The 25,816-nt window shown below is 51.1% G+C and overlaps 3 protein-coding genes across 3 annotated transcripts in view; 2 read left to right on the top strand and 1 right to left on the bottom strand.

Annotated features, from left to right (window-relative positions):
* FANCM (FA complementation group M) overlaps positions 1-20,520 on the bottom strand; it is a 75,510-nt gene extending 54,990 nt beyond the window's left edge. Inside the window, exons 1-4 of the mRNA XM_086462082.1 lie at positions 20,052-20,520; positions 19,127-19,299; positions 17,230-17,307; positions 16,417-16,575 (exon numbers count right to left, since the gene is read on the bottom strand). Of these exons, the coding sequence (XP_086318208.1) occupies positions 16,417-16,575; positions 17,230-17,307; positions 19,127-19,299; positions 20,052-20,520 (879 nt within the window). The remainder of the gene's footprint in view (positions 1-16,416; positions 16,576-17,229; positions 17,308-19,126; positions 19,300-20,051) is intronic.
* Positions 1,820-11,052, top strand: LOC104344864 (heme-binding protein 2). Its single transcript, XM_086463376.1, has 5 exons — positions 1,820-2,045; positions 7,352-7,443; positions 8,721-8,862; positions 10,275-10,458; positions 10,881-11,052. Exons 1-5 carry the CDS (start codon positions 1,820-1,822, stop codon positions 11,050-11,052), a joined length of 816 nt encoding a protein of 271 aa, XP_086319502.1.
* Positions 20,521-20,794: 274 nt separating the features above from the next.
* FKBP3 (FKBP prolyl isomerase 3) lies at positions 20,795-25,660 on the top strand. Its single transcript, XM_086463627.1, has 7 exons — positions 20,795-20,905; positions 20,978-21,079; positions 21,169-21,276; positions 21,959-22,094; positions 23,049-23,116; positions 24,582-24,679; positions 25,429-25,660. The coding sequence occupies exons 1-7, from the start codon at positions 20,795-20,797 to the stop codon at positions 25,481-25,483; spliced, it is 678 nt and encodes a 225-aa protein (XP_086319753.1). The 3' UTR covers positions 25,484-25,660.
* Positions 25,661-25,816: the final 156 nt, after the last annotated feature.

Here is a 25,816-nt window from a genome sequence, read left to right as displayed (position 1 = left end):
CTGTTTTCTGTCAGAAAGTGTCACAATTACTCATGTAGGATAGGCAGGGGAAGAGCCTCTGCACTTGCCTCAGAAAGTCAGGTCTTCTCAAGAGCAACGGTTCCTGGAAGAAATCTCCCAGAGCCAGGATGCCCTCCCTCGGTAGCACTAACCCAGCTTCCCAACTTGCATGGACAGTTCCTTACGCACAAAACTGAAGTCAGCGCTTGCACTAACGGGTGATTAGACACTACCTGTGACAAGGATCGATTCACGTTGTGCCTCCCTTCAAGGTCCCTACCCACGGCAATGCAGCTGCCCCACAAAGAGGGGGCAACAGTACCCTTGTGAGGAAAATCTGGTAACTGCCAAAAAAATACAGTCCACTTCCGCACGTTTGCAATGAATACTGACGTCCTGTACGCGAGGTAGTTGACCATGAACCCACACCATCAGACAACCAAACGCTTCAGCAAGCAGCGGCTCCAACATTTGTCAAGGCTTTGCCTTCTCAGTGAGTTTCAGGTCAGAGAAGAGCCTGTGATGCTGATACACTGCCCACAACCGAACATCCTCACAGTGCAACTGTGCGCTTCGCTTACTGCAGCCATTCCACTTTGCTGCAAAAACCCCACACGCCGCATTCGCCAGGAAAGAACTGTTCTCTCGGGACATTCCCACTGGCAGTTGTTCCTCCACTTGCAAACTCTCCAAGAAACAACAGTTCTTGGCCGGTCGGCTGCGGTGACAGAAGGGATGCTATAGGAACAGCAGGATTCAGTCTGGTTTGTCAGAAGGACACAGCTGGGACTTGTGTGCCTCTAAGGCAACGAACGCTTCATTGTCGCCCCTGGGACCAGGTAACCCAAGCTGAGCCTGGGACAAGGATATCGATCAGAAAAAAAAAAGGGGGGGCTGTAGCGATTAAGCATCACATCACAGAGTCAACAGCTACACACCCAACCTTCGGTCTCCTGCACGCATCTCAGCAGCGTACGGGAGAGGACTGTTTTCCTCTTATTCTAAAATTCTAAAAGCCCAGAGGTTCCCCCTTCCTGCCCGTGCAAAAAGGAGCACCATGCTTATTTCACACTAAAGTTGGAATGAAAGACAACTACAAATGGAATGACATGCTCCCCACTGCCCCCTGACTCAACTTCAGATCCTGCTTTAGGGGTCTGTAGCAGGTCTGCTTGCCTCCCTCGCTCTCCCAAACGCTCGCCTCAGCGATGGCAGAGCCATGCAGCTGTCAGCTTCCAAAGCTGGACGGACTCTCAACGGCAAAATGACCCGTGGCTTTTGCACTCCTAACTGAAGCCTGTTTGGAACGACCTCGCAGACACTCCTGAAAGCAGTGAAAGATCTGTCTTCAAAATATTAACAGAAAGTCACAACAAATTAGGACTAACGGGGCACGAAGAGCAGCAGGGGAAAAAAAAGGTGATGAAGAGAACAGATGAAAGAGAGGACGAATTAATAGCGAAAAAACACACGGAACGCAAACTTCTTTAAGATCGATACTGCCCGGATCCTGCAGCACCGGGTGAGCATCGGGGTCGCTTGCAAGGCCCCCCCCCCCCCGCCGACGCCCCGCTCCGCCCCGCCAGCTCTGCCCCTCGCTGCGGGCACGGCAGCGGGTGCGGGGGCCGGCGCACCTCCCGCCCGGCACGGCCCTGCCCCGGCGGCGGGCGGGCAGAGGCGGGGGCCGCCCCCCCGTGTGCCGCCGCTGCCCCCCCCCCCCCCCCCCCGCTGCCCTCAAATCCCCGGGCAGGGCGAGACCTTCATAAAGAGCCGCGGCGGCGGCAGCGCGCCCAGCCCGCTCCCGGCTCGGCTCGGCGCGATGGAGACGGGCGGGTGCCGCATGAGCGGCGCGGAGCCGAGCGCCCCGGCCATGATCACGCTGGAGGACCTGGACGGGATGGCGGAGGAGAGCCCGGACTCGGCGTACCACAGCAACGGCAGCAGCCTGGAGGAGGAGGCCGAGCGCATGGAGGACGAGGAGCAGGAGCGGCTGCTGAGCTACTGGCAGAGCGTGGGCAGGGGGCACCAGGTGGACGTGCCCCGCGGTAAGGGCCGGCCGCGACGGGCAGCGCCGGGGCCGGGCTAAGCCGCTTTCGCCCACGGCAGCCCGCTGGGCTTTAGGGGGATTAGGGAGGCGGTAGTTCGGAGCTTACCGTCCGGTACCGCAACCTTCCCGGTCATTCCTGACCTTCAGGTGCGGGCTGACCCTTCTCCTTCGCCCGCGCTGCTGACAAGCTCCCCGCCGCGGGGGGTGGGGACCGGAGCGGGGGCTGGCGGGGAGGGCCCTGCGGTGTCACGGCGAGGCGGGACACCCGCGCAGCCCTCCCGGCTCCGGAGAGCCCCGAGGGAGCCGGTCCTCGGGGCCCGCAGCCGGCCGTGCCCCCGCAGAGGGTGCGGGGCAGGGCCGGGGGGAGCAGGACCCCCCGGCAGCAGGGCGGGGGGCGCTGGGCCGGGTCCGGAGCGGGGCAGCGCGGCGGGGATGCCGCCCGGGGGACCGCACCGGCGGGAGCTGCGGGCACTTCTGACCCGGAGTGCGGGCCGAGGGCCCGCACGGGGCCGTTCGGCAGGCTCGGAGAAGCGGCTGCAGCAGCAGTGGGTTGGCCTGTTTGCACTGAAGAGGGCTGACATGACTTTTCAGTCCTAATTATGTGTTAAACGGCCTCCCTGCACAAGCTGCCACCTTAAGAGTATCTCCTGTACCTGTCCAAAAGGTCAGTCCTTTAGAGAAAGGCGGTGGGACTGAGAGATGGCACAGAGTAAGAAGTAACAGGACCGACTTTGCTTTTTGACAGTAAAGCTCCCAGGCCTATCTTATTAAGAAATGGTTTCTTTTCAATATTAAGAAAGACTTAAGAGTCTGAAAGACCGTAACAAGTCAGATAACTCGTAACAAGCAGCAGAGAGTAACCGCAAAGTTAGCTCCTTCAGAAACTGTAACTCCTCTGCACTGTCCTGCATAGAGAAGTAGGGAAAGAGCTTTAGCATCTCCACTATTCAGGTAAATCACCTCCTACAGATGGGCAGCAGCAAAACCTTGAACAACAGACTGCACTAGGCACTACCTGAAGGAAACGGCTCTTACTTAAAAACTTCTCCTATATTCCAACACAGCAAAGAGGGTACAACCTCCTTTTTGAGCCACTCTGAGCAGTCTCATCTCTACCCAATGAAAATGAACGCCCTGTCAGGTACGAGAAGAAGGGTAAGGTCAGTCTGAGGGGAGTTCTCTGGCTCGCCCTGTTCTCACTGCCCTGTACCAGCAGGGTGTCTGGACACCCCGTGCAGCACCATCCCACAGTTCCAGCGCACACTCCAGCAGCCGCGGGTTTGCATCTGTAATCAGGGCACCAAATCTGACGGCTCCAGGTTCCACGGGGGCACAGGGAGGGAGAAGAGGGGCTCCCTGCTCAGTGCATGCACGAGGGAAGTGCGAACAGACAGATGCTGCTCCTTGACAGCAGCTTTGTGTAGCAGAAAACAAGATTCCTTCCCTCAAAATTATCTGGTCCTCTCATACGCACTGAAACAAGGCATTGAAACTCCCACGGTTTATTAGGCAGGATATCAAGTCTAGGAAATATGTCAAAAGTAGTATTCTACCACATTTCAGTTACTGTCCTGTAAAAGGCTTCCTTTGTAACGCTAAGCAAACGTCACAAAAACCTACCTGGGCTATTTTTCTTCAGCCACTGTCCAGGGCTGTATGTCAGGAGCAGACTGCATCTCAGCTAGAACAGCCTCGGGGAGTTGGCCAGATCAGTTTAGTGGTCCCTTCAGAGCCCAGGTTAACCGTGGATGTCCGTGTTTAGTAGCCCGTCAGCAGCAGTGTACTGCAGCCTCAGGGACACAGGCAGGGGAGAGGCGGCTTTCGGGGAGCAGACCAGCCCCATCCAAGCGGCTGGTGTCCTGCAGCCATGATGTAGGAACTACAAGAATGTTACTTGGCCGACTCTTGCCTGCCAGCCTGGTAACTGCAGCCAGAGCACTCGAGATGCTGACAACAGAGCGTGTTATCTCCTGTGCTCTGTGGTAAAGGCTGCAAAATCTCACCTTCCATCCCGCCCCTCAACAGCTCCTGACCACACCACAAGCTGTGACACCTGCTTTGTTCTATGGTGACAATGTACCTTTCAGGAAGATGACTTGCCTTCTAGCTGTTGTTTGAGGGTAACAGGAGCACTGTAAGCTTGCTGAAAAACCTAAGATTGTGTGAGATGTGAATAACAGGTATTTACAGGGCTGGCACTGCAATTTATCACTGTTCACGAGACCTTAATCCTACAGACTGACTGAGTGGCCTACGCCAAAATGTGCCACAAACAGGTAAAAGAAAATTAAAGGTGCAGAAAGGTATAATCTGACTGTCTTGTCTGCAAAACTCCATTTTAGACAGAAGCAGAAAACAAGCTACAGCAGTCACTTTTAAATTTCCCAGGTCTAATTTCAAAATAAGGACAGTGATGAACAAACAAGCCCAGGAGAGTTGCTGCCCATCACAACCACCTCCTTGCGGAAGCAGAGCGTGGTCCGAAGACACGCCGCGTACAGAGCGGTGCGCTCCGAGGCCCACAACCCCGGCTCAGGTCAAACTTGAGATCTGAGCTGCCGGCGGGTTTTCCCCCAGTCCCGAGGTGCCTCCCCTGCTGGGGTCACCCCAGCAAGCAGCAGCCAGGCTCTGCTGGACGCACCTCCCGGCCGAGGGGAGGACCGCCGTGTCCACGGCTGCCCCAGCCCAGCGCTGAGCCTGCTTCCACAAGGTGCTCGCAGACCCCCCCGAGCTGCTTCCCATGACTCCCTCCAAGGTGTGCACTCCCTCCAAGGTGCACGTCTAGGGGTTCTTTTCGGCCTGAAGGTTCTGGTCCCCAGCACTACAAAGGCTGTCTCCTCTGCTCTAGAGCAACGAGGGTTTGGGTGCGTGCCTGTTACCGGAGGGTGCAGCTGACCAGTACATCACACTGCAGTGACACTCCCAGCGGGTCCCATTGGGCACAAATTCAGACGTGCAACAATTTAAATACTGTTCAGTCTTGCTGCTACGAACAAGTCTTGTCAAACGTGCCTTATCTATATCAGCCCCTTGGTAAAGGTTTGCCTCTTTCATAAGACCTACCGGGAGCAGCAGCTGTCATCACAAATTCGAAACGGGATTGCACCAAGCCCTTCCCTAGCGACGCTGCTACAACCCATCCTTGCCTGGTTTTGTCACGCCAGTGTCAAGTTCGCAAGGTTGGACTGACAGATGACGCGTAAATCAAGCAACTTAAATAATCTTTAGTATTGTGCAGGTTATAAATATTTATAACCCAAATGTTATGCTGTCATGCCTGACAGGCATGGATTCAGAACCGAAGAGTAAAACACCTGAAAGGACTTTAATTAGTTGTAATCCCCATCCAGTGCATTGACATGGAATTAAAAAAAAAAAAAAAAAAAAAAAGAAAAAACTCCACACTTCTCAATAAAGGAATCTAAAAATAGAGTTAACTTTTCTAGAGTCCTAAAACGTTTCCTAGTTCTTGAATACTCTGTGGAAAATTCAGTGAAGTCTAATCTACTTTTATTTTTCTCTCAGCCTCAAGAGAGATAAATTTTACATGTCAGTTACTATTTACATTTTAAGTATTTCCCAATGACGTTCTGAAAAAAAAAAACGTTTAAAATTAACTAATGTGTAGCTTTCTCCCTTTTATTAAAAGGATCTTTACTATTCCAAATAGTCTTAAGGCTAAACCCACTGCACTGGATGCCAGGAGCTGTAGGTTTGATTCCCAGCTCAGCTGCAGATTTACCAAGTGACCTAGGCCAAGTTAATTCGCCTGCCTCTTAATTCTCCTCTTCTCTGAAAGATGGGTAATACCCTCTTCCCCCATCATCCTGCCTTTTCCACTTAAGATACCGAGGCCGTTACAACCCCCGAGAGAAGGGCTCTTGTTTCAGCTGGAGCTTTAGCCCTCTTCACCTGTGTCTGGTTTATCCCATGAGGCAGCGTGGCAGAAATTCACATCCAGGCTTCCAGACACCGCACATAAAAAATTAAGTTTCTAATCCTCTATGAAAGTACACAAATGCCTGTATTACTTCAACTTCAAATGGCAAAGGGCTAACTCTTGTGGAAGAGAGGCTTTCCATTCCTAAGACTAATCTCATAGCCAGAGTTCCAAGCCTATCTGTTAGGGATCAGCTTCTCAGCAGAAGGTATTTATGAACTGCCGCTAGAATCCACGTCAAGGCAACCACAGCTGCAAATACACCCAGTCCAACCATATTTATATGACAAAACTGTAGGAGAACAGATGTACTAGAACATGCCAGTGTTACCTGTGCAAGTATGATATATTTGCTCCTTCTATCCACCTGAGCTTGGCTGGGAAGTGTAATAATAGGGAGTGGATGACTGCTAGCGTCACTACAGCTAGAACCAGAGGACAGGTTCGCTAGTTAATCTCTTACAGAGGGTGAGAATCGTTCAAAAAGTCACAGCACGTTGCAGTTCCCCCTCGGTACTGGTAAGTGAGCGTGGGAGTGCTTAGAGTTCTTCACCAGCCGTCAGCTATTAACACGCTCCTTCACGTAACGCTCCGCCACCAACCCGTGTGAGCTCAGGCCAGAAGCGGTGACGCCCGTTACCTGCCCTCTGAGCCCTCTCCTCCAAGGGGCAGGACAACAGCCCCCAGCGGACATACGGGGCATGCAAAAGGCACAGTGTCCCTGTTAGTCAGGTAAAGTCGCTGTGTTCCATTTCACCTTTACTGACGCTTTATGGGGACTAGGACTATCTGAGAACATTGACCCACTCTCCTCCTTTCTGCCAGGGGCAATGACCAGCAGAACACTGAAGCTTGCCCTTCTCTACTCCCTGATAAATCACACAACCTCTCCATAAATCACATTTCAATTTTGCTAGAATGCTAGTGTTCACTCTAAGTCAACAGTCTCCTGCCCCTTCCAAACAGAAATAAAACCCTTCATCAAACGCTAAAGTAAAATATTAGACGTGAAACATCTTTTGGAAATGACAGAGTTTCCACAGCCGCCTTTCCTTGAACCTGTGAGCAAGAGCAGCCGACTCTACTGACTTCATTAATCCAACACTGAAATTGTGGCTAGAACTGGCAACATCCGCTGCACTGAGCCAGAGAACCAGGCACGGCCAAAAGCTTTCCGCAGAGGCTTGTGTAACGGCAGTGCACGAGGAGTGGGAGAGCAAAATCTGTCCCTACCAGCACGGAGGCAGCAGTCAGTTAACCTTTCCTAGTCCTACTGGAGAGCAAACCAAGCTTGTTACAAAATCAGGGTCCTCGGACTGATTTCTACAGCTTCCCCTCAAACCGGGCACTGTTATTTGTTGCAGACATGGCAGAGCCGATTCAGCAGCTGACCAGGAACAACAGCCCCCAGGAGAGACAGACCATCCCCTTCACTCTGATCCAGCGCAAAGAAAAGGTACCGCTTCCCTTCCCAGGTTTTAACAGTGTTTTCAGTATTCATACCCAGCTTCCAAAACATCTTTCTTCATAAAGTTATTTTAACCCTTAAGGATTTTTAAAGCCCCAAGTGCAAAGCATTGTAACTGGGTAACTACGTTTCATTTTTAACGTCTCACCACTTTTACACGTGAATTTGTCTTTTTTGTAAGGTGGAAACTAGCAGGAATGTGAGAATATGGCCAGGAATTACGGTCTTTGTAACATTTCATAGTTAATTTAACAAAAAGCTCTCATATTTTGACATTTGAAACAAAAATGCCTATTTCCTTTGTTTAAATCAATGCATTTGCTTCTTTACACAATCATCTTCATAAAACCTCAGCAAAGAATACTTGAGAGATTAATACCTGAATTTAAAACCAAACATGTACTTTTGTATCATGGGTTGTTACCAAACAAAGCATCGATTTGCAAATCCATCTTATCAAAACCATCTTGTCCTCTAATGAAAAACTGAAAGCGATGTCCAGCAAACTGTTCAGAGCGCAGGAAGTGTGCAAACAAGCATCTAACCTCAAATACACGGCAAACCAACAAAACTTTTACTAACCATGGATGAAGCAGTCTGGTCACACTTCTTTTCAATAGATCTATATAATTTGAATTTATAAATGTCACAAGTCGATTGGGTGTATTTCATCTAAACAGTTCAGGACTCCTGACTACGCAAGTTGTAATTAAATGCTGGAAAGCAATTTTTCAGCACTACTGGAATAACTGCAGATAAAAATATAAGGTTATTCAATGTTAATTGCATGTTAAATGTTTAATACTGCAAGTCCAAAAGATGACAGTTCCTTAGCTTAAAGGAGAATTACCTAGAAGCCTGCTGAAGTAAATTTTGGTCTAAGATCAGCAGCATATCCCTTCTTGATTTCTGTGAGGAAGGCCTGAAAGTCACATGTCCCTTTCCAGATCACTCCACTGACAGCTGAAAAAAGATGCAATTAGGCTCGTGCTGAGGTAGGACGCACGCAGCACACTGGGTCTGGGCGTCTCCTCATGTGCCAGCGTGGACCCGCAGGTGAAGCACCTGTGAACTGAGTATTAAACAGGACCTGACACGGAGACTTCAGTCATTCCCCATGCTTGCCCTTCTCCTGGCCGTACGCCTAGAGGCGCTGATTTCTGCCTGCTAGAAGCGCTGAAATATCATTTGATTTTATTTGTTTGCTTGGCATCTTTTAGGTGATTAACTTAAACCACAAAATTCTTATCTTCCCGTGTTCGCAGCTCGGAGACCTGCTTTACGAGAAACGTCAGTACGGAAAAGCCAAGTGGGCTTGTATAAAAATGAAAGAAAAACAGTACGAACAGAGCATATGCCTTGGATTCATGAAGCTTATGAGGTACATTTGTGAGCAGAACTCCTCAGGTAATTGGTACCACAATTCTACATTAACGTTAAAACTTCCTATTTATGCACTAGCTCCTCCTCAATTAGGAGATATTCTTATGGCTGTTTCCAACTACTCCACCCTGCCTATAGGGCCATTTTCTGTAAGACAGCCTTTCCAGCAGGGTCTGAACCAAGACGCTGCTCCCTCTGCACCCCTGCTAGAAGAGAACACCTGCAGAAAGCCGTCCCTGTTTCCAGGGGCACTGTGACCAGTACCACTGCCCGGGGATCGACACCGGCTGGTTTTGTAGGCTGCCAGCTCTTAATTAGGCTTTTCCTACAGAATTTTAGTGGCTTAGTTCTCACAGCAGTACTGAAATCGCCTGGTTTAAGAACCTATTCGGAGTGTAATGCCACAAGAGACCATAATGTTTTGCCTCCTCCGTTTGAGTTCATGGTACCCAACTTCTGTGTGTCTGAACGGACGCCAAAAATTTGTGTAGTTGAAGCGTATTTTCCAGGAAGATAGTCCAGTTTTAACTGAAGTATTTTAAAATCCTGGCAAGTCCACCCTGTCCTTGATAGCGTGTGCCTGCATGAGAAATGCACACCTCGTTTCAATCCCATTTAATCTAGTTTCAACTTCAGCCAGCAGTTCTCATTGCTTTCGCTCTCCAGTTGATCAAACAGTATTGCAACGCCCAGTGTCTTGTTCTGTAATAGTACACGTGTCAGTGCAAGTCAACCCTGCATTTTCTTTCCAAGAAACTAAAAACATGGATCATGAAAGCTCTTCCTTCATCAGGCATTTCCCCCGCTCTCCCCATTCTTTTAACCCTTTATCATGGTTTACAAGTAATGTTAAACAGAAAACCAGCTCCAGAACAGTGCGGTTCTGTTTTCAAACTGTGTGCAGAAGCAAAGTCCCACTCCTAGTCATCACTGCTACCTGCACAGCCAAAATCACAGCCTTTCCCTACAGCGCTGCAAAAATACAGCAGGGCGTTTGATAACAGCAAATCCTAAGCGAACTCACAGTGCAGCCCCTTGTCTTGCCTACCCTGCTCCCAAATATCTAAAACATGACCCAAGGTCAGTTTACAGGGCAAGCACAACCCTCTTAACGGGGGGAAAGAAGGTAAAGTCAAACTCCTTGCCCTACATGCAGACAGGAGAGCTCACCAAGTGCCACACTGTAGACACACATGCACACAAATTTGCACCTGCAGGTTTGAGAGAGATGCGCGCGCACACACACGCACTACAAGGCATAATAAAACGCTCCTTCCATTCGGAATACACAGGCCCATTTTCTGAACCATCCTGCCGAATTCCTTTCAGTGACAAACCCTTTCTGCCCTGTGGTACTCGCGTTGCATGATTCAGAAGTCAAGCACAGCACCTAGCTCTCCGTTTGTATTTTCTGAAAGTCATGCCTGTCTCCTCAGGGCTGTACTTGGGGATAACAATACCCATTGTGACCATAGTCCATACGAACGAATCTCAATCGGAGATGACGCAGTCGGTGACGGTAGCGTACTACCTGCCTGAAGTGCTGCAGGACGAGCCACCTCATCCTTTTGACTCCGACATAATCATTGAAGAATGGCCTTCTACTATTGTTTATAGTAGGTAAGAAACGTTTTCATTTTGTTCTAGTAAAAATGGTACAAAGATGCTGTTTTCCATTTGGGCGTGTTTTGTTCTTTTAAACTGAGTTCTAAAAGCTAACAAAGAGTAAAACTTGATTTTCAGTAATTGGTAAAAATCCCATCAAACTGGGATGTTCAGGAAATGATGGTTACCAGCTTCCTTGGGAAGATGATGCATCTGTCAATGTCAGATGTAACAGCATCCAAAAAAAAGACTATTCTGTGTAGGTGGGAAGAAAGCGTCTGACATATCACTGGAAGTGCTAAGAAAAAGCTGTTTGAGATCAATCATAGGTTGTAACGTTTGTGAAACGTGACTAAGTAATTTAGAAGGAGGCATTTCTAGGCTCTGGAAAAACTGTGGATCTTAAAAAGAACTTGATATGAAGTTGATTATTACAGGAGCTTCAGAGGGATCACCAACGAAGACTCTATAATGAGAGAAATAAACCTGTTGGCGGAAATTCTGGAGAGCCCCGAGTTATGTTTGCAGGACACGTTCATCATTGCAGGATACACAAACCCGGCTGCTGCCAACCGACACAACGAGATATGGTTCCTCCAGCGACCGTAGCCTCCCGTCCTGGCGCCTGTCAGGCACAGGGATCAGCTCCCACTCACTGGCAGAACCTCGCAGGTGAATCACGCGGGACTAGGTGTCGCACCCTCAAAGCGTTTAGACATGCAGCTTTTAGCCCGTTTAGCAAAGCAATCGCTCCAACCTCATAGTCAAACAGAGGTAACGCCTGAAACACACAGCTCCCTACATCAACTTTCACAGGTTTTACACAATTTTTACGGAGATTTTTAGCACTTTAAAAGTTAGTTCACCTTATCTTTTTTTTTTTTTTTACAAGATGAGGGAGACAGAGATCTCTCTCCCCATCCACTTATTAGCATCCCTAGACTGCTTGTGGCTTGGGACCATCCTAGGGGAGACCCTGGGGCCCCTGCCCCGGGCACCTCGTGCTGCACCAGCTACACAAAGCCCCTGCTGTGGGACACACACGAGAACCAGCTCACACGTGCAGGCCATGCTTCACGAAAAGAAAGTTCAGGTCTTAATTTCTGAAGAGAACTACCAGATTCCGACCACTGGGATTAAACCAAGGAGTAAGAGTAGGCCAGTGCTGACTGCTTTCAGTGTCGTCATCCGTGGAGCAGAAATTCTTAATGCTTACCTCAAAAAGCATTCAGTACTTTTAACCTTGAGAAGAGACCAAGAAGGCAGAACAGGCCTAATGCTCATTAGTTTCGATAGCAAAAGTTACAGGTAACCTTAACCACACATTCACAGTAACCCCATGGCTATATCTGGCATTCCTACCTAGAGAGTGGTTATTCTCGACTCTTCCGTTTTCCCAACGCTTTCTTCTTACGACTCTGCTGAGTGTCAGAACACTGCAGCTGAAGTAACCAGCTTGTTCAGTACTCTTTACACTCTTCTGGCACTTCCACATTATTAATGTTATAAATGGTATTTCCCAGAATCACAGGAAAAAAGCGACCTCTGGCAGTGCCCGGGTCCAGCCCTCTGCCGTGCTGCTGGCAGAGCAGGCTGCTCAGGCCTCGCCCGGATCAGTTTGGGCATCTCCAGGGATGAGGAGCCCGCAACCCCTCTGGGCCCTGTTCCGGTATTTGACCACCCTCACTGTGAGAAATTTTCTTCCTGATTTCTAATATTCCATGTTGCAGCTTGTTTCTTTTACCCTTCCTCCCCATGATAATTCTCCCCGCAGACAACTGCCAGCCCAGAACGCTGTGACGGGAAGACAAGCGCCTATAGCTCTCCACCCATCAGAAGCTCTGAAAGCAGCAGCGTGCTCTGCTGTTTCCTGCAGCTCAAGGGCACCTACTGCACCTCAGAATCGGGGCAGCATCTCCCTCCTTAATGTCTCCCCTTACAGATCTGATGGTAGAGTTTAATCTTAATAGACATAAAGGTCTTCTTATTTAAAGCTTCATTAAGTACCTCCCCAGCATTATTTATTGATTACAGGATTTAGGTGTTAAATAGAGCTGCTGTGTTCTTCAGTTACAGCACACAAAACGGCAAGCAGAGCCAGTGTCTGCTAGCCTACAGGAGAGTTAACTGGCAAACAAACTGGATTCACGTAGGACCTCTGAATAAACGTACAGGTCTCAAGAACTTTAAGCCCCCCGTTCCACAAGGCTCTCTGCTGCACAAACCCGACCTCATGCTTAAGCTAAAGCCTCTCGTTGAGCAGCAGGATCCGAGAGCGCCGGCTGGCATGGGGCTTGAGCGTGAGCAGGGGGCCCTCCGGTGGCTGCTGCCCACAGGGACCCCTGCGGAGACAGCAAGGAGCATGAGGAAAAGCGGGGAAGGAAAAGAGAGAAAAACCTTAGTTTTAACACAAGCCGATAAGTCTTTGTGGGGAGGAAAGAAAAAGCAATCCTCCCCTTCTTCTGTCCCTAGCTGTTCAGACAGCCCGCTGGCCCAGCACAGGCGTTTGCATTGCCACAAATTCACTGGACGTTAAACTGGGGGGGGGGAATCTCACAAAAGACTGTGGGATTGGGGTCTTTCATGTTCCAACCAGAAAGCCATCAAACCTGGTTGGCCGTGTGACAGCACAAACGCTTCTGCCAGCTGTGGCCACAACTGGGAACCACTGTCTGATGTGCCCATTTAAATGTGCACATCAGTATTTCTTACTTAACAAAGGAGATGAAGGCACCTGCCCCGTCTTGCATTCCTCTCTGTTCAAGAAACAGGATCACAGCGGGGGGGGGGGGATGTAAAAAAAAAATATATATATCAGACTTCCTTTTCAGTATGTTAGATTGTTTCCTGATAGCTTTTTATTTATTTTGATCATTTCCTCAAACGTCTGGAAATGCCAGGTGAAAGCTAACAAATTAATGAAAAACAGTAAGAAGTTTTTAAAAAAAAACAGCTGAGTAGACAGCACAGGGAGTCATTAAAATAACAGGTTTTGTTTTGCTCTCCCCCCCGCCAAGAGTTTTATAAGAGCAAATAAAAAAAATTTTCACCTTTGACAAGATTTTATGGCAAATTAAAGAAGTTTCTGCAATTTGATTGCTTTTGCCAGTTACAGAAATTATTTTAATGCTTTGGCGCAACAATTGTCAAGTAGTGACTGGAAGCAGTTAAATCCTCTCACCATACAGTCCCAGTATGTACATACTTCACAATTTAAACCTCTACTGCAATGCGCATTTGCTGTATCTTATGTCTCTTTCCATAGGCAACGCTCACCTAAACACTGCTGTGACTCAGCTGCTTGTGGGTATGTTCTAGAACATTCTTGTTACTGAAACACAGAGATAAGGCACTTCTCTGAATGTGCTGATACTCTTAACTGCAGCAAAGTGTTCAGTGTTGTCATACGTAAAACTGTGAATTCCAAGGTAGTATTTATTTTGACTGATGTTAGACAGCTTCTGCTGCTGAGGACCAATTAATCTCGAGTTTGAAGATACACTTTATGGCTGTGGAACGTTGTACCAGCTGCTGCAACTGGCCCTACCAGCACAGGCACGACAAACTCCAGTTTTTCCCAACACACAGTAATGTTTACTCAGTGGTTACACCAGTGAATGCCAAGGAAACGTTACTATTACTCAAATACATCATTCCAGAAAGTCTGAAAACATCACGTCAAGCATGATGACCTAATGCCTGTTGTCAGAATAAATATCTTATTATCCATCTGTGGCTCTCCTTTAAGCTGTTAATTAATGGATTTTCATTTTAAATTTGAAGTTACTAGATTTCCACTCTTCAAAGGAGATAATAAAACAGAATTCACCCATATTTTTGGAAGATTAAATGAGGTAGCCTTAACAGATAAATGTTGTCCTGCTTACTGTGTATTTTCCGAACAAGCATTAGTGCCTAAAAAGTTTATTCCAGCTATTGTGATACTCAGGGCCTTGCTTATTGCATGTACGTGAATACAAACATTTTTTCCGCATTGTTGAGTTGTGCTGTTTTACACTGTCCTTTGTTTTCACTGGGATGTCGTCTTGTTTACTGTGACTGTTGGTCCACATTAAAGATAATGATTTTAACATGCAGAGTACGCCAGCCTTTCATTTCATAACAGACATGCAAGTCCCTTTGCCATCCTCCCTTTGCATGGCAACAGCAGCCGTCACTATTCTGATTTTACAAAAGCCATTCAAGCCCCAGATTTGAAATGGTCGCTCTAAGACCCAAAAAACTTAAATAACTTTCAAAAAACCATAGAATTCTTTGACATAAACACGTACATTTGGAGTGACGCGTCTACATGCTGCAGCCAGCAGGTCTGCTAGCAAACTCACCCCTCCTCGCTGCAGAGGGCATCTGCAACCCAAATTTGTCCAGCACAGCCTCCCACAGCTCCTGCTGCAGCACAGGCTGGGGCCGGGCTGGTTTCAGAACCAAGCTGTAGAGAAGCAGGACTCAACAACGAGCAATGTACGTGTGTGAGTTTTCTCCCAGTCCTGATGCCATCAGAACATCCTTCACACCTGATCCTTTTGGCAAGGGACAAGGGCAACGCGAGAGGTACTTGTTGCTTCTGCGGCTGCACCCCCGTAGCCTGACCTCAAAGCGCTCCGAAACCAAATAGCAGGAGCAGGTAAATGGTGCAAGGGAACCCCCGAGCCCAGTCGAGGCCCACCGCTGCGCTGCAGAAGAGGGCACGACTACAGACACGCGTCTGCGGAACCAGGGGCTGGAGCCACTTTGGGAAGGGCCCAGGTCTCCAAGACTAAGGCTCGCTTTGCCATGGACGCTGGCACAGCCCAGGGCACCATCCTTTCGTGGGGGGGGTGTTACAAGTCATATTTTCTAAGCAGAGCAGCAGCAACAGAAATGCAAATACCAGATCAAAGGAAGGAAACAGAAACCACTGAAGCCACAGCGACAGCTCAGTCAAGGTTGTCCGTACAACTCAGTTACACCAGATTAGCCAAACCCACGTGTTTATTTCAGCTGGAATCTCAAGTGAAACGCCCCAGCTGAAATCCCTCCGCGCCACACAAACATTCAGAGGCACCTGGAGTGGTACAAAACTACCTTTAAAGTCCTTGCTAGCTCACCAGCGGAACCGCTCAGGTTTGCTTTCCGATAATCTTCACATCAACTACACCAAAATCACTGAACTTGAACGAAAAACATATCCTAAGGCCAAGTCTGACACCAACTTGATCCTAATTTTTTTTATGTCTCTTACCAAAAGAACAACATATATTTTGAACCTTTCAAAGTGGTACCTTACGTCATACCATTCGTGTACTAGCATCTTACTGAAAAGGCACAGACCATCAAGTCAACTGGCCAACAGTTCTGGGCCCTGCTAATCTGGCCGGTATTTGGACATAACCTACTGGTAAAAAAGAAAAGAAAAAAGCTCTCGAGGAAAAAAAAACAACACACCAACACCAAACCCCAAAAAACAACCGAACAAAAAAAAAAATCAAGGAGAACTAAGTACACTTACAGATGACTTAAAGCTCTAAAGAATATTCTTAAGCAGAGAAAATCTTTCAGTCAATATACAGCTTTTGTAACTGGCAATAACCGGGACAACACAAGCACGGCTGTTGGCAACATCTTCATGCTACTAAACCCAGCCAAATTAAGAAGCCCTCCATGCAGGTCGCACGCCAATTTCGCAAGGACTCCTGAAAGAGCATGAGAAAACTAACTCCACTGTAAGTTTTCCACCAGAGCTTCTTAAGTTACTGCAAGACAACAGGTATCACTGTGCAAAGTGAAACAGCAGCTGCTGTAGCTGAAACCATGGGGTTTTCTTTGCCTTATACTGAAAGGCAAAGTTAACTGCGTAGGAAAGCGTTGGCTCTGTAAGTTATTGCTCGTCTAGACAGAGGAGTTCAAGCAGGAAGGGAGATTATTCATTTAGTGACACTGTGCATTTAACAACAAAGAAACGCAACAGCTCACCTGGATGTAAGCATTCTGCATTCCTACCAAATCTTCACCAAGCGGAACAACGATTTTTTCCACTTGTCTCTCATGAGAATAAGGTTGGATTTCCGGAGAATCTTCAGCGCAGAGCTCTATCTGCGCAATGAGTAAGTTGGAAACAACTTGCTGCACAGCCTGTTGAGAAGCCACAAAAAAAGTCCGTACTCGCTCGTTAACACTCCAACAGTGCAAGTCAGTATCACATCAAAGTCCCTATTTCCATATTTTATCAGGCCTAGAACTGCAAGGAAAAGGTTCCTGCTGCCTGCAGATGAGAAATGCAAGCCTCTCCACTTCAGTGGAGCACACAAAAGGCCAAGATGGTAAGCTCATGAATGCAAGAAGCGTGCAATGGCACGAGGGCTGGAGTGACACAGCTCTCCCGTTGGCGTTAGGAGCACCATGAAATGAGAAGCAACCCAGAGCCAGGAGCTTAAACTGCACGTGGATGTCCATCTGCCTCCGACTGAAAACTCCTCCTTACCAAGAACCACGCTGAACGGAATGCAACAGCCATTTGCACTGAGAGAGAGTTCTTTTGGGTTCCAGCGGGTTTGGATTCTCAAAACCCAAAAAGTATCATTTCCTTTTAGAAAGGCCAGGACACAAACAATATAGAGCCTACAGCACGAAAAAGGCAAACCCTTAACAACTAATGGATTGTAAAGAGATCCAGTTCTTCTGTGGAATTCTAATGGACTTCAGCATCCCCCCCAGCGTTCAAACTGGTATGGAACATCGCTTCACTGGAACGTCATGATTTCAGCCACGCAAGTAGATTTGACTCACCTTTGTATCGCTGCCTGGTGTGGCACTGAGGGCCAAGACCCGAAACTGATCTGTGTATTTGCTTAGTTCCCGTACAACCTACGAACAGGAAAGTTGCCGTTAATATCCTTAAAGGAGACTATTTGCTTATACAAACTATACCGATGAAAATACCCACTCAGTAGAAAAAGCTTAACAAAATATTCTCAAAAGAGTATCTCTAAATTCAAATGGGATGCAGGAAGTGTTTGCTTTATAACCATTTTACCCAAGAACACTCGATCTTGATTAAGCCCATTAGCCCAGTCCCACCCAGCAGAACGACCTCGGTAACATCACTTGATTTAACACAAGGATGAACAGCGCGCTAACTCAAGCAAGCTGCCAAAAAGTGAGTTTGAAGAACCACTCTGAAAAGTAAATCACGGGCGACTAGTCCTGCGAAATCTGAACAGAGACCAGACAACAACCACCACGCCAGCCAGCATGCAGTTGAGCCTCACTGGAGAACGCTGCATTAGCAATCGGGAGAACGGCTGAATGTTCCTTAGACTTCCCGTCTTCTCGTTCCACAACCCCCTCCAAGACCAAAGCCAGGACAAGGACAATGTCTGCTGAACGTTCAAGCAGCCACCAAATTGCCTCCCTGCTTCGTTTTCCCACAGACCCGAACTCTGCCAGCGCTGTCACGAACACCGTGCCTTCCGACCAGCCACCTGGCACTGCACAACAAATAATACAGCACAACAGAAAAGCTGCAGAGAACAGGTGAATGGAGACCACAGAGGAATCCAATTTGTGCTGATGGTTCTGCCGATACCCACACAAAGGTACAGCTACCGCAGGGAACCCCTGCCAACTTCACAGCCGCGGGGACGGACGAGGGGTGATGGCAGAGATGTTCCTCAGCCATAGCTCGGACCCCAAAGCTAATGAATCCAAGTCTTGGTTCTGTGTTAGAGACATGCACGTAATAGCAAAATAGTTTATGAAAACATTTATTATACAGTATGTTGAAATAAAATAACCTTTAAGCTTAAATTCTTTGCAAATGTAGTTGCTACAGTTCTGAAAAAGGAAGAAAGGAGCAGCACTGGCAAACCAATGTGTACTGTTTTAACCTGGCAAGGTACCACCCCTTTTTGCAGCCTGCCAAGTGAAACAAGCACTAAACCCCACCTGCTTTCCTCAAACGAGGCCTAGTAAGCAATCAGGCACAACTCACAGACTTTCAGTCAATCTCTCCAGCACATAAAACCGACCTGCTTTCCAGCCACGTATTGCTACGAGGAGATTAAGCCAAGATAACAAACTCCTTGCTAATCAAGACAAAAGCTGATTTCAAAAAGAAATCTTGAACTGATTTTACTAAGATAAAGAACTTGACAAAAAACCTCACACTTTTTCCTACAGAAAAATAGTGTCCCCCCTTTTAAGAGCTATTCCAACACAGCACAACCGGAGCAGAGCACACCTGCAAATACCAACGTGTCTGAAAGGATCACAGGCTGGTTTGGGTTGGAAGGGTCCCTAAAGACCATCTAGTTCCAACCCCCCGCCATGGGCAGGGACACCTTCCACTACAGGAGGTTGCTCAAAACAGCAGGACAGAAAGCAGCATAGTGACTTTTTTTTTTAATTGTCCCCATCAAAAAAATATTTTGAAACAAAAAATACAATTTTACTCAGACATTAAAAAAAATTCCCCCCTCACCTTACCAAGTTTCAGTATAGGTTTTCCTTAGAAACAAGGCCCTGACAACAGAGAGGGCTGTTTGATCTCTTTCAAACAAAGCTGAGGACCTGAAGGCCCATCTCCCTACGGTAGTGCTGCGTGACACGTTATGGAGAGCCTGTAAGCGATTTTGGGGGAGGCTTTTCATAATCGTGAGAGAAGATGGGGTGACCCCAGCCTTACCTGACAGTAGGCGTGATTTCCAAGGGCTTTGTGGGCTTCATCAATAACCAAACATTTAATCTCTACGGCAGGACATGTCCCACGAGAAAGATCATTCACCATTATTTGGGGCGTAAGGAAAAAGACTCTCTTGGTAGTCCACAGTTCCCTCCGGCTGAGAGCTTGGATTCCCCCTGAAAATTAACAAAACAACATTAGCAACTCTTCTGCTGAGGATGAGCCGTGACCCGAGAGCGACAGCAGAAGGCCAACGGGGCTGGCAGACACATCAGCTTTGGGAAATGACAGCCTTTTAAAATGGCATGCACCTTGATGCCAGTCCCATTTTCAGGGAAATAAGGTGAATACAATGACTAGGAATATTTTTTTTGCATTAAAACACTAAATCCAGAACCGCGGTACACAAGGCCAGAAAGCTCACGGTGCCCCTTAACCTCCCGCAGCCCCAGACCTAACCTACACCACCCCTGACAAAGGTCTGCGCTTAAAACCGGGTTATGGAGTCAGTCACTGAGGCTATCGCTTCAGCAAGCGATGAACTGCAGTTTGCACTGTTAAGTATCGCACTGACAGAGAGAAAAAAGCCTTTATGCTTTGGCTGAAGTTTCACAGAGAGCCTGTTTTCTGCGCAGATGTTTGCCCCTCTATGTGGAAACCTTAAGGCTCTGTGAACCACAGCGCTGCACCCCAGAGCTCCCGAAAACATCTTCCAGCGCTTCCTCACCCTCATACGGGTGACCTGGGGTTTTAACTACCGCAAAGCCTAAAATTAACCCCTTACAAAAACTTCTTGTCTTCAAAAAGGGCTATTTTTTTTTCCCCCCTCGACTGCGGCTTGCCCTCGTCTTTAAGCTAAGCAGTCTCGATGTTCGCGGCTCCTCCGAGGCGACCCCCCGAGCACGACGCTCGCCGGAGCAGACCCTACCTGTCATCTCCGCCATGTGCCGGGCCGGGATGCCCATCACGCGGGCGCAGGCCTCCATCTGCTGAGCCACCAACGGCTTGGTGGGGGCGAGGAAAAGCACCTTGCCGGAGGGGAACCAGCGGTAGAAGTTGTACATGACGACGGCGGCCACGAAGGTCTTACCCAGCCCCGTGGGGAGAGAAACCAGCGTGTTACCCAGCAAGGCGGCGTGGGCCATCCGCACTTGATAGTCGCGCACCGGGTAGTTAGTGGGGTAAATCCAAATAGACCCCGCCGCCTCACAAAAACCCAACACCGGGCTCGGGGCCGCCGCGGCCGGGCTCGGGTCCGCCGCCGCGGCGGCCGCTGCCAACAGCAAGTCATCATCTGCTTCCTCCTCCTCCTCCTCGTCGTCCTTCTTCTCCTTCGGCGCCTCCCCGCCCGCCACCCGCCAGGCCTGAGGGAGAGTCCGCTGCCGCCCGCCGCTCATCCTCCCTCAGGCCGCCGCCGCCGCCGCGCCGCGCGGCTCCCGCCCGCTCTGAGGGAAGGCGGGCCCGGGCGCTCCGTCCTCCATTTTCTCTCAGCCCCGTCGCTTAAAAACCCCGCGGGAGCCGGCGCCGGGACGAAGGGGTGGGGCGGGGGGGCGGCGGAGCCGCCCCCCCGCCCCACCCCTTCGTCCCGGCGCCGGCTCCCGCAGGGCCGCCGGGAAGGTTTGGGCGGTGCGTGAAGAGGAGGAGGAGGAGGAGGCGGCGGCGGGCGGGAAAATGGCGGCGGCGGCTGGTCCGGCGCAGCCCTGGAGCGCTGAGGAGCTGCGGAGCGAGGCGCTGCCCAAGAAGGATATCATCAAATTCCTTCAGGAGCACGCAGCGCAGGCGGTAAGGGCGGGCAGGGCTGGGGCGGGGGAGAAGAGGGCCTCCCGCCCGCTGCTCACCGGCCGTGTCTCGCAGTTCCTGGCGGAGCACAAGCTGCTGGGGCAGGTGAAGAACGTGGCGAAGACGGCGAATAAGGAGCAGCTCATCGCGGCCTATACGCAGCTCTTCCACACGCAGGTGCGGGGCCGGGGGGGCGGCGGGGGCCGGGGGGCTGGGGGTCGGGCGGGGGGGGGGTTGATGGCTGCCGCCCTCCTGCCTCCCCTCAGCGCTTCAAGGGCACGGACGGAGCAGAGAAGGCGACGGAGAAAGCGAAGCCGGTGAAGGCGGAGGAGGCCAAGGGGAAAGCAGCGAAGCCCGAGGAGGCCGTGGAGGAGGTCGGTGCGGTACCCCCGCCTCGTGTTGTTCGGGCGGTCGCGGAGCGGTTTGGGTTGGAAGGGACCTTAAAGCTCATCCAGTTCCGATCCCCAGCCACGGGCAGGGACACCTCCCACCAGACCAGGTCGCTCCCAGCCCCATCCTTGAGCCCTGCCAGGGAGGGGGCAGCCACAGCTTCCCTGGGCAGCCTGTGCCAGCGCCTCGCCGCCTTTTTAGTGAATTTCTTCCTAATATCTCCCCTAAATCTCCCCTCTTTCAGTTTAAAGCCATTACCCCTCATCCTGTCACTACACCCCCCACTCAAGAGCCCCTCCCCACCTTTCCCATAGGCCCCCTTTCAGTACTGGAAGGCCACTCTAAGGCACAGCCAAATTAACCAGATCTTCAAAAACCTGGTTACAGCAAGAAGTCTGGTGTTTGTCCCGTGCCTTAACCTTACGCAGCTTCTGGGGCTTGAATTCACGTGTGCGCCTCCTGAAGCTTTGGTCTTTACTGAATATTGTGCCAACGCTGCTACGTTTTCCCCAAATACTCCAGCCCTGCAGTAACACGTGGACGTGCCGTTCGCTGACACTGCATGTGTTCATTCGGTGCCTTCAACCACGTGGCCGTTTGGTCTTGGGGGTGGCTGGTCTGAGTCTAGTTAAGGCAGCAGTCCTCACTCTGCTTTCATCAACTTAGGGGCCGCCAAAGTATACAAAATCAATTTTAAAGAAGGGTGATAAAACCAACTTTCCAAAGAAAGGAGACACTGTTCATTGCTGGTACACAGGGAAGCTACAGGATGGAACCGTCTTCGATACCAACATTCAAACAAGTAAGGCCCCACGCGCGCTGTTCGGCGTTTGTGGCACGTGCACGCAGAGGCCGTTGGCCGGGCCCGTTAAGCACCCTGGGGCAGGCGGTTGCCTCGGGAAGGTGTGCGTGGCTGGAGTCCGGACAAACTGCTGGGTGGGGTGTCCCTGCAGCCCGCTCCTGGAGCCCGCTTTGCCCGGAGGGAATGCAGGGGGATATTTTGGGACTGGCTGGTGTCAAGTAACGCTGCTGCAGCTTGCCAGACCTCACGTTTGGCATTTCTGCAGCCACGGGCCATGTGAGATGTGGGGATTTGATCCGTGCTGAAGCTGCTTCGAGGGGAAGATGGTTCCTGCTGGGGCAGCTTCCCATATCTGTGGAACTCCAGCACCAGCAGTGTCGTTAGCATCTCTAAATAGACACTTCTGTAATAAACCCTTAAACGTGGAGGCACTGGAACGAGGGTGATTTGACAGTCTGGCATATCTGCTGTGGAGAAGTCTGCTGGTATTTTTGTGACAGTGTCTCAATCAGAGGATTGAGGTACATGAAACCCTGCAGTACTAGAAATACTTTTCCAGCAGCGATGTCCAAGGCTACGAGGAACAGCAGGGCTGTTGCTGGAATACTGTCCCTGAGTCATCGTACTTGTTGTGCGATGTTGGACGTTCCCTATGGACTTTCTTTGCTTCGCTGGTGCGTTTGTGACTTGGACTGTCAACTTCAGGGATTCGGAACTGAATCTCTGATGTTCACTGGATCAGTAGCTGAACCTTGTCTCACCAGCTTTAGCTCTTGGTGCAACTTGAACATTTAACGATGTTTTTAGTGCACAGCACTAAATTTCTCCGTAAAAATCTATAATATTGAAGGAACAGATATTTACGTAAAGAGTGATCATCAGAGTAATTTTGGACGGAACTAGGGTATGTGCTGGTGCGACGTTAAAACAAATGAACGTAAAACTGTCTTTCAGGTTCAAAGAAGAAAAAAGCAGCCAAACCTCTAAGTTTCAAAGTTGGCGTAGGAAAAGTAATCAGAGGTGTAAGTAAACCGTTAATGACTCCCCAGAATCCCCAAAGAGCTTTCCTTCATGACTGGGGTGCACATTTCGAGCTCTGTTCTTGTTTCTTGGGGAGGTAAAAAGGCGAGTGCGAAGCGTTCCCGTCCGCAGGACGCGGTACTCCCTCCTCGCGGCCGCGTTCATCCATCTGCAGTGTCATTCCCCTCACGGCGCCGTGTAACCGCTACGCGTTCCGCAGGCCGAGCGCAGCCTCTCGCGCCTGTCTGCCCTGTGCTGCGCACACCAGACAAAGCTGGGGGGTTCCTGGGGCTCCGCCGATCCCTGCCTGCATTCCCTGTGCTTTAGCCCCTCGGAAGGCTGTTTCCTCTCGGTGGTATCTGCCTCGTGCCTCCTCGTGCCTGGTCCAGCGCATCCATTAGCTCCGAGCTGGCCGCCAAACCCCCAAGTCCTCGCTGCTGTCGTGCACCGACACGAGCTGCGGTTCGGTGCCGCGACTCCCCTGCTCTGTGCGGCAGCGGCGCCGGGGGGTGCCAGGGAGGGGGACGCCAGGGCAGGCCGCGGGCGCTCGGTAGGAGGCCGGAGCACTCCGCACGCCCGGCGGTCAGCTGCGCCGGGGAGCCGCTGGCGTGGCGGGGCTGTGTCTGGGAGGCGACAGCGCGTGTGTGCGGCACGGGAGGCACTGGGCTGCCTGGCTGCTGCTGGGCCGGGGCGAGGCTGGCGGCCGGCCGCGCGTGGTGCGGAGCCGGAAGGCTCTTGTGCTCGCCTGGCTGCAGAAAGCAAACCCAACCCGACCCAGCGGCATCATCCGTGCTGCTGCTGAGCGGGAGGAAGGCCCTTGGGGGTGATGGGGTTGGGACCGGGGAGGGGACGATGGCCCTGGGCTGGTGGCCAGCGCTGCAGAAGCAGCGGTCGCCTGGGTTTCTGCTCGGTCTCTTGGCACGGCGCTCCCGTGTTGGCGCAGGTGCCGGGTGCCGTCTTGCAGCAGCTGGCCCTGGTGAAACGGCGACACGGCGCTCAGCTGCACGCCCGGGGCTGGGAGGGACATGGGCACCGACACAAACCCCCTCTTTGCCAGCCCTAGACAAGCGCTGGTCCCTCGACAGCGCAGGGCAAGGGGGGAGAGCCGAACCCCACAGTGCCGCGCGTGGTGGCTGCTGTGAAGCGTGTCCCCAGGCTGTGACTGCTCAGAAACGAGCACGTCGCTTCCCTGGGTCACGGCTGTCTCCACAACGTAAAAGCACAAATCTGCGCTGCGAAGCACAGCCCGGGCTAGCAGGGAGCAGGGAACGGCAGCCCGGGGTGTGTTTCTGCAAACAAGAAGGATGAGAAACCTCACTGGGGTGGGCGGGGGGTGGGCGTGCTGGGGTGGTACCGCAGCAGCAGGACAGCGAAGCGCAGGAGAGGCACTTTTCCTGAAGCTCTGTGAGAGCGCTGGGGTCTTGGGGTGGGTTTATTTGAGTTTGTTTTGTCCTGTTTTTTGTTCAGTGGGATGAGGCGCTGTTAACGATGAGCAAAGGAGAGAAGGCTCAGCTGGAGATCGAGCCCGAGTGGGCGTACGGCAAGAAGGGGCAGCCTGAGGCCAAGTATCCTTCCGCAGCCGCGGTGGGTAACGGGGAGCACGGCGCTTGGCGGGGGGGTGTGAGGGTGGGAGCGCTGGCGTGTTACTTGCAGCAGGCCGAGAAGGCGAAGGATGAAAAACAGTCAGTGAAAATGGGTGGAGGCGACTGCCCGGTAGTTTTGAAGGAAAAACCCCTGTAGGGAGAACTCCCGAGTCTGCTGCCCGCTCCCAAAGGCTCCTTCTGGCGGCAGCGCTGGGGATGCTGAGCGGGGCGGCGGGAGGAAGGTTCTGCTGCGGCTGTCGGGGCGGCAGCTGAGCCTGGGTGGATGGACCCGCTCTGGGCGCAGCCGGAGTGGGATCGCGTGACCCAGCCCGCGGGGTGGCCGATGCAGCCGTGTCCGTGTTACCGGCGCGTCCCCCAGTCCGAGGTCCTGGTTTAAAGGACTGTCCAGGCCTTCTCCTTCCTCCGTGCACAGCAGGACAGCCCCACCTCCTCCCAGAGGGCAGCGACCTGTCCCAGGAGCAAGGGTGACTCAGCGGCTCCAGAGGAAGGGGAACGCACGAAGTGGGTCCTACCGAAGGCGTCCCCGAGACAGCTCGTGACAGCTCCCGGCAGGCAGCAGCTGCGGCTCCGCGCTGGAGCCAAGATGTTCAAAGGGGGCAGTGATACGGAGACGGGACACACAGGGAGTGGGGAGCAGGTGGTGAATCCACTGCCAAGGGGGGCCGGGCGGGAGCTGGGGTTGTCTGTTTATCCTTAACGCGTGCAACCAGGATTCCACCCAACGCCAAACTGTTCTTTGAAGTGGAATTGGTGGATATCGAATGAAAGGAGGAGTTTGCTGCTGGGCATCCATTACGATCAAGAAAGCTTCTGACAACGCGGTTTTGCTCTTGTGATCAGGATCTAGTTACAGCTGTGGCCTTGACTGAAATCCTTTGTTTTCCCTGCCCCCACCTGCTGTACAGTAACACCCCACTAAAGAAAACCTAGTTTCTACCTGCACGTGACCTCCCATGTGTGTGTGTGTGTGCCCAGCCCAAAACTTCTTTCTCTGACTGCGGGGGAAGCAGCACCCGCCAGGCCTGGCTGCGTCAGCCCCTGCCCCAGGAGCGCGCTCTCCCCGAGCAGCAGGGCCCCTCGGTAACGTGCTGCCGCCCA

Source organism: Leptosomus discolor, chromosome 3, assembly GCF_034619465.1.
Source record: "Leptosomus discolor isolate bLepDis1 chromosome 3, bLepDis1.hap2, whole genome shotgun sequence".
NCBI lineage: Eukaryota > Metazoa > Chordata > Aves > Leptosomiformes > Leptosomidae > Leptosomus > Leptosomus discolor.
This window is presented reverse-complemented; position numbering and strand designations above follow the sequence as displayed.

Excerpts from the sequence above, each read along its gene's own strand:
- LOC104344864 (XM_086463376.1), top strand. The coding sequence starts at position 1,820 with ATGGAGACGGGCGGGTGCCGCATGAGCGGCGCGGAGCCGAGCGCCCCG. Across the intron at positions 2,046-7,351 it reads CCAGGTGGACGTGCCCCGCG|ACATGGCAGAGCCGATTCAG; the intron begins GTAAGGGCCGGC and ends TATTTGTTGCAG. Across the intron at positions 7,444-8,720 it reads TGATCCAGCGCAAAGAAAAG|CTCGGAGACCTGCTTTACGA; the intron begins GTACCGCTTCCC and ends CCGTGTTCGCAG.
- FKBP3 (XM_086463627.1), top strand. The coding sequence starts at position 20,795 with ATGGCGGCGGCGGCTGGTCCGGCGCAGCCCTGGAGCGCTGAGGAGCTG. Across the intron at positions 20,906-20,977 it reads AGGAGCACGCAGCGCAGGCG|TTCCTGGCGGAGCACAAGCT; the intron begins GTAAGGGCGGGC and ends CGTGTCTCGCAG. Across the intron at positions 22,095-23,048 it reads CGATACCAACATTCAAACAA|GTTCAAAGAAGAAAAAAGCA; the intron begins GTAAGGCCCCAC and ends ACTGTCTTTCAG.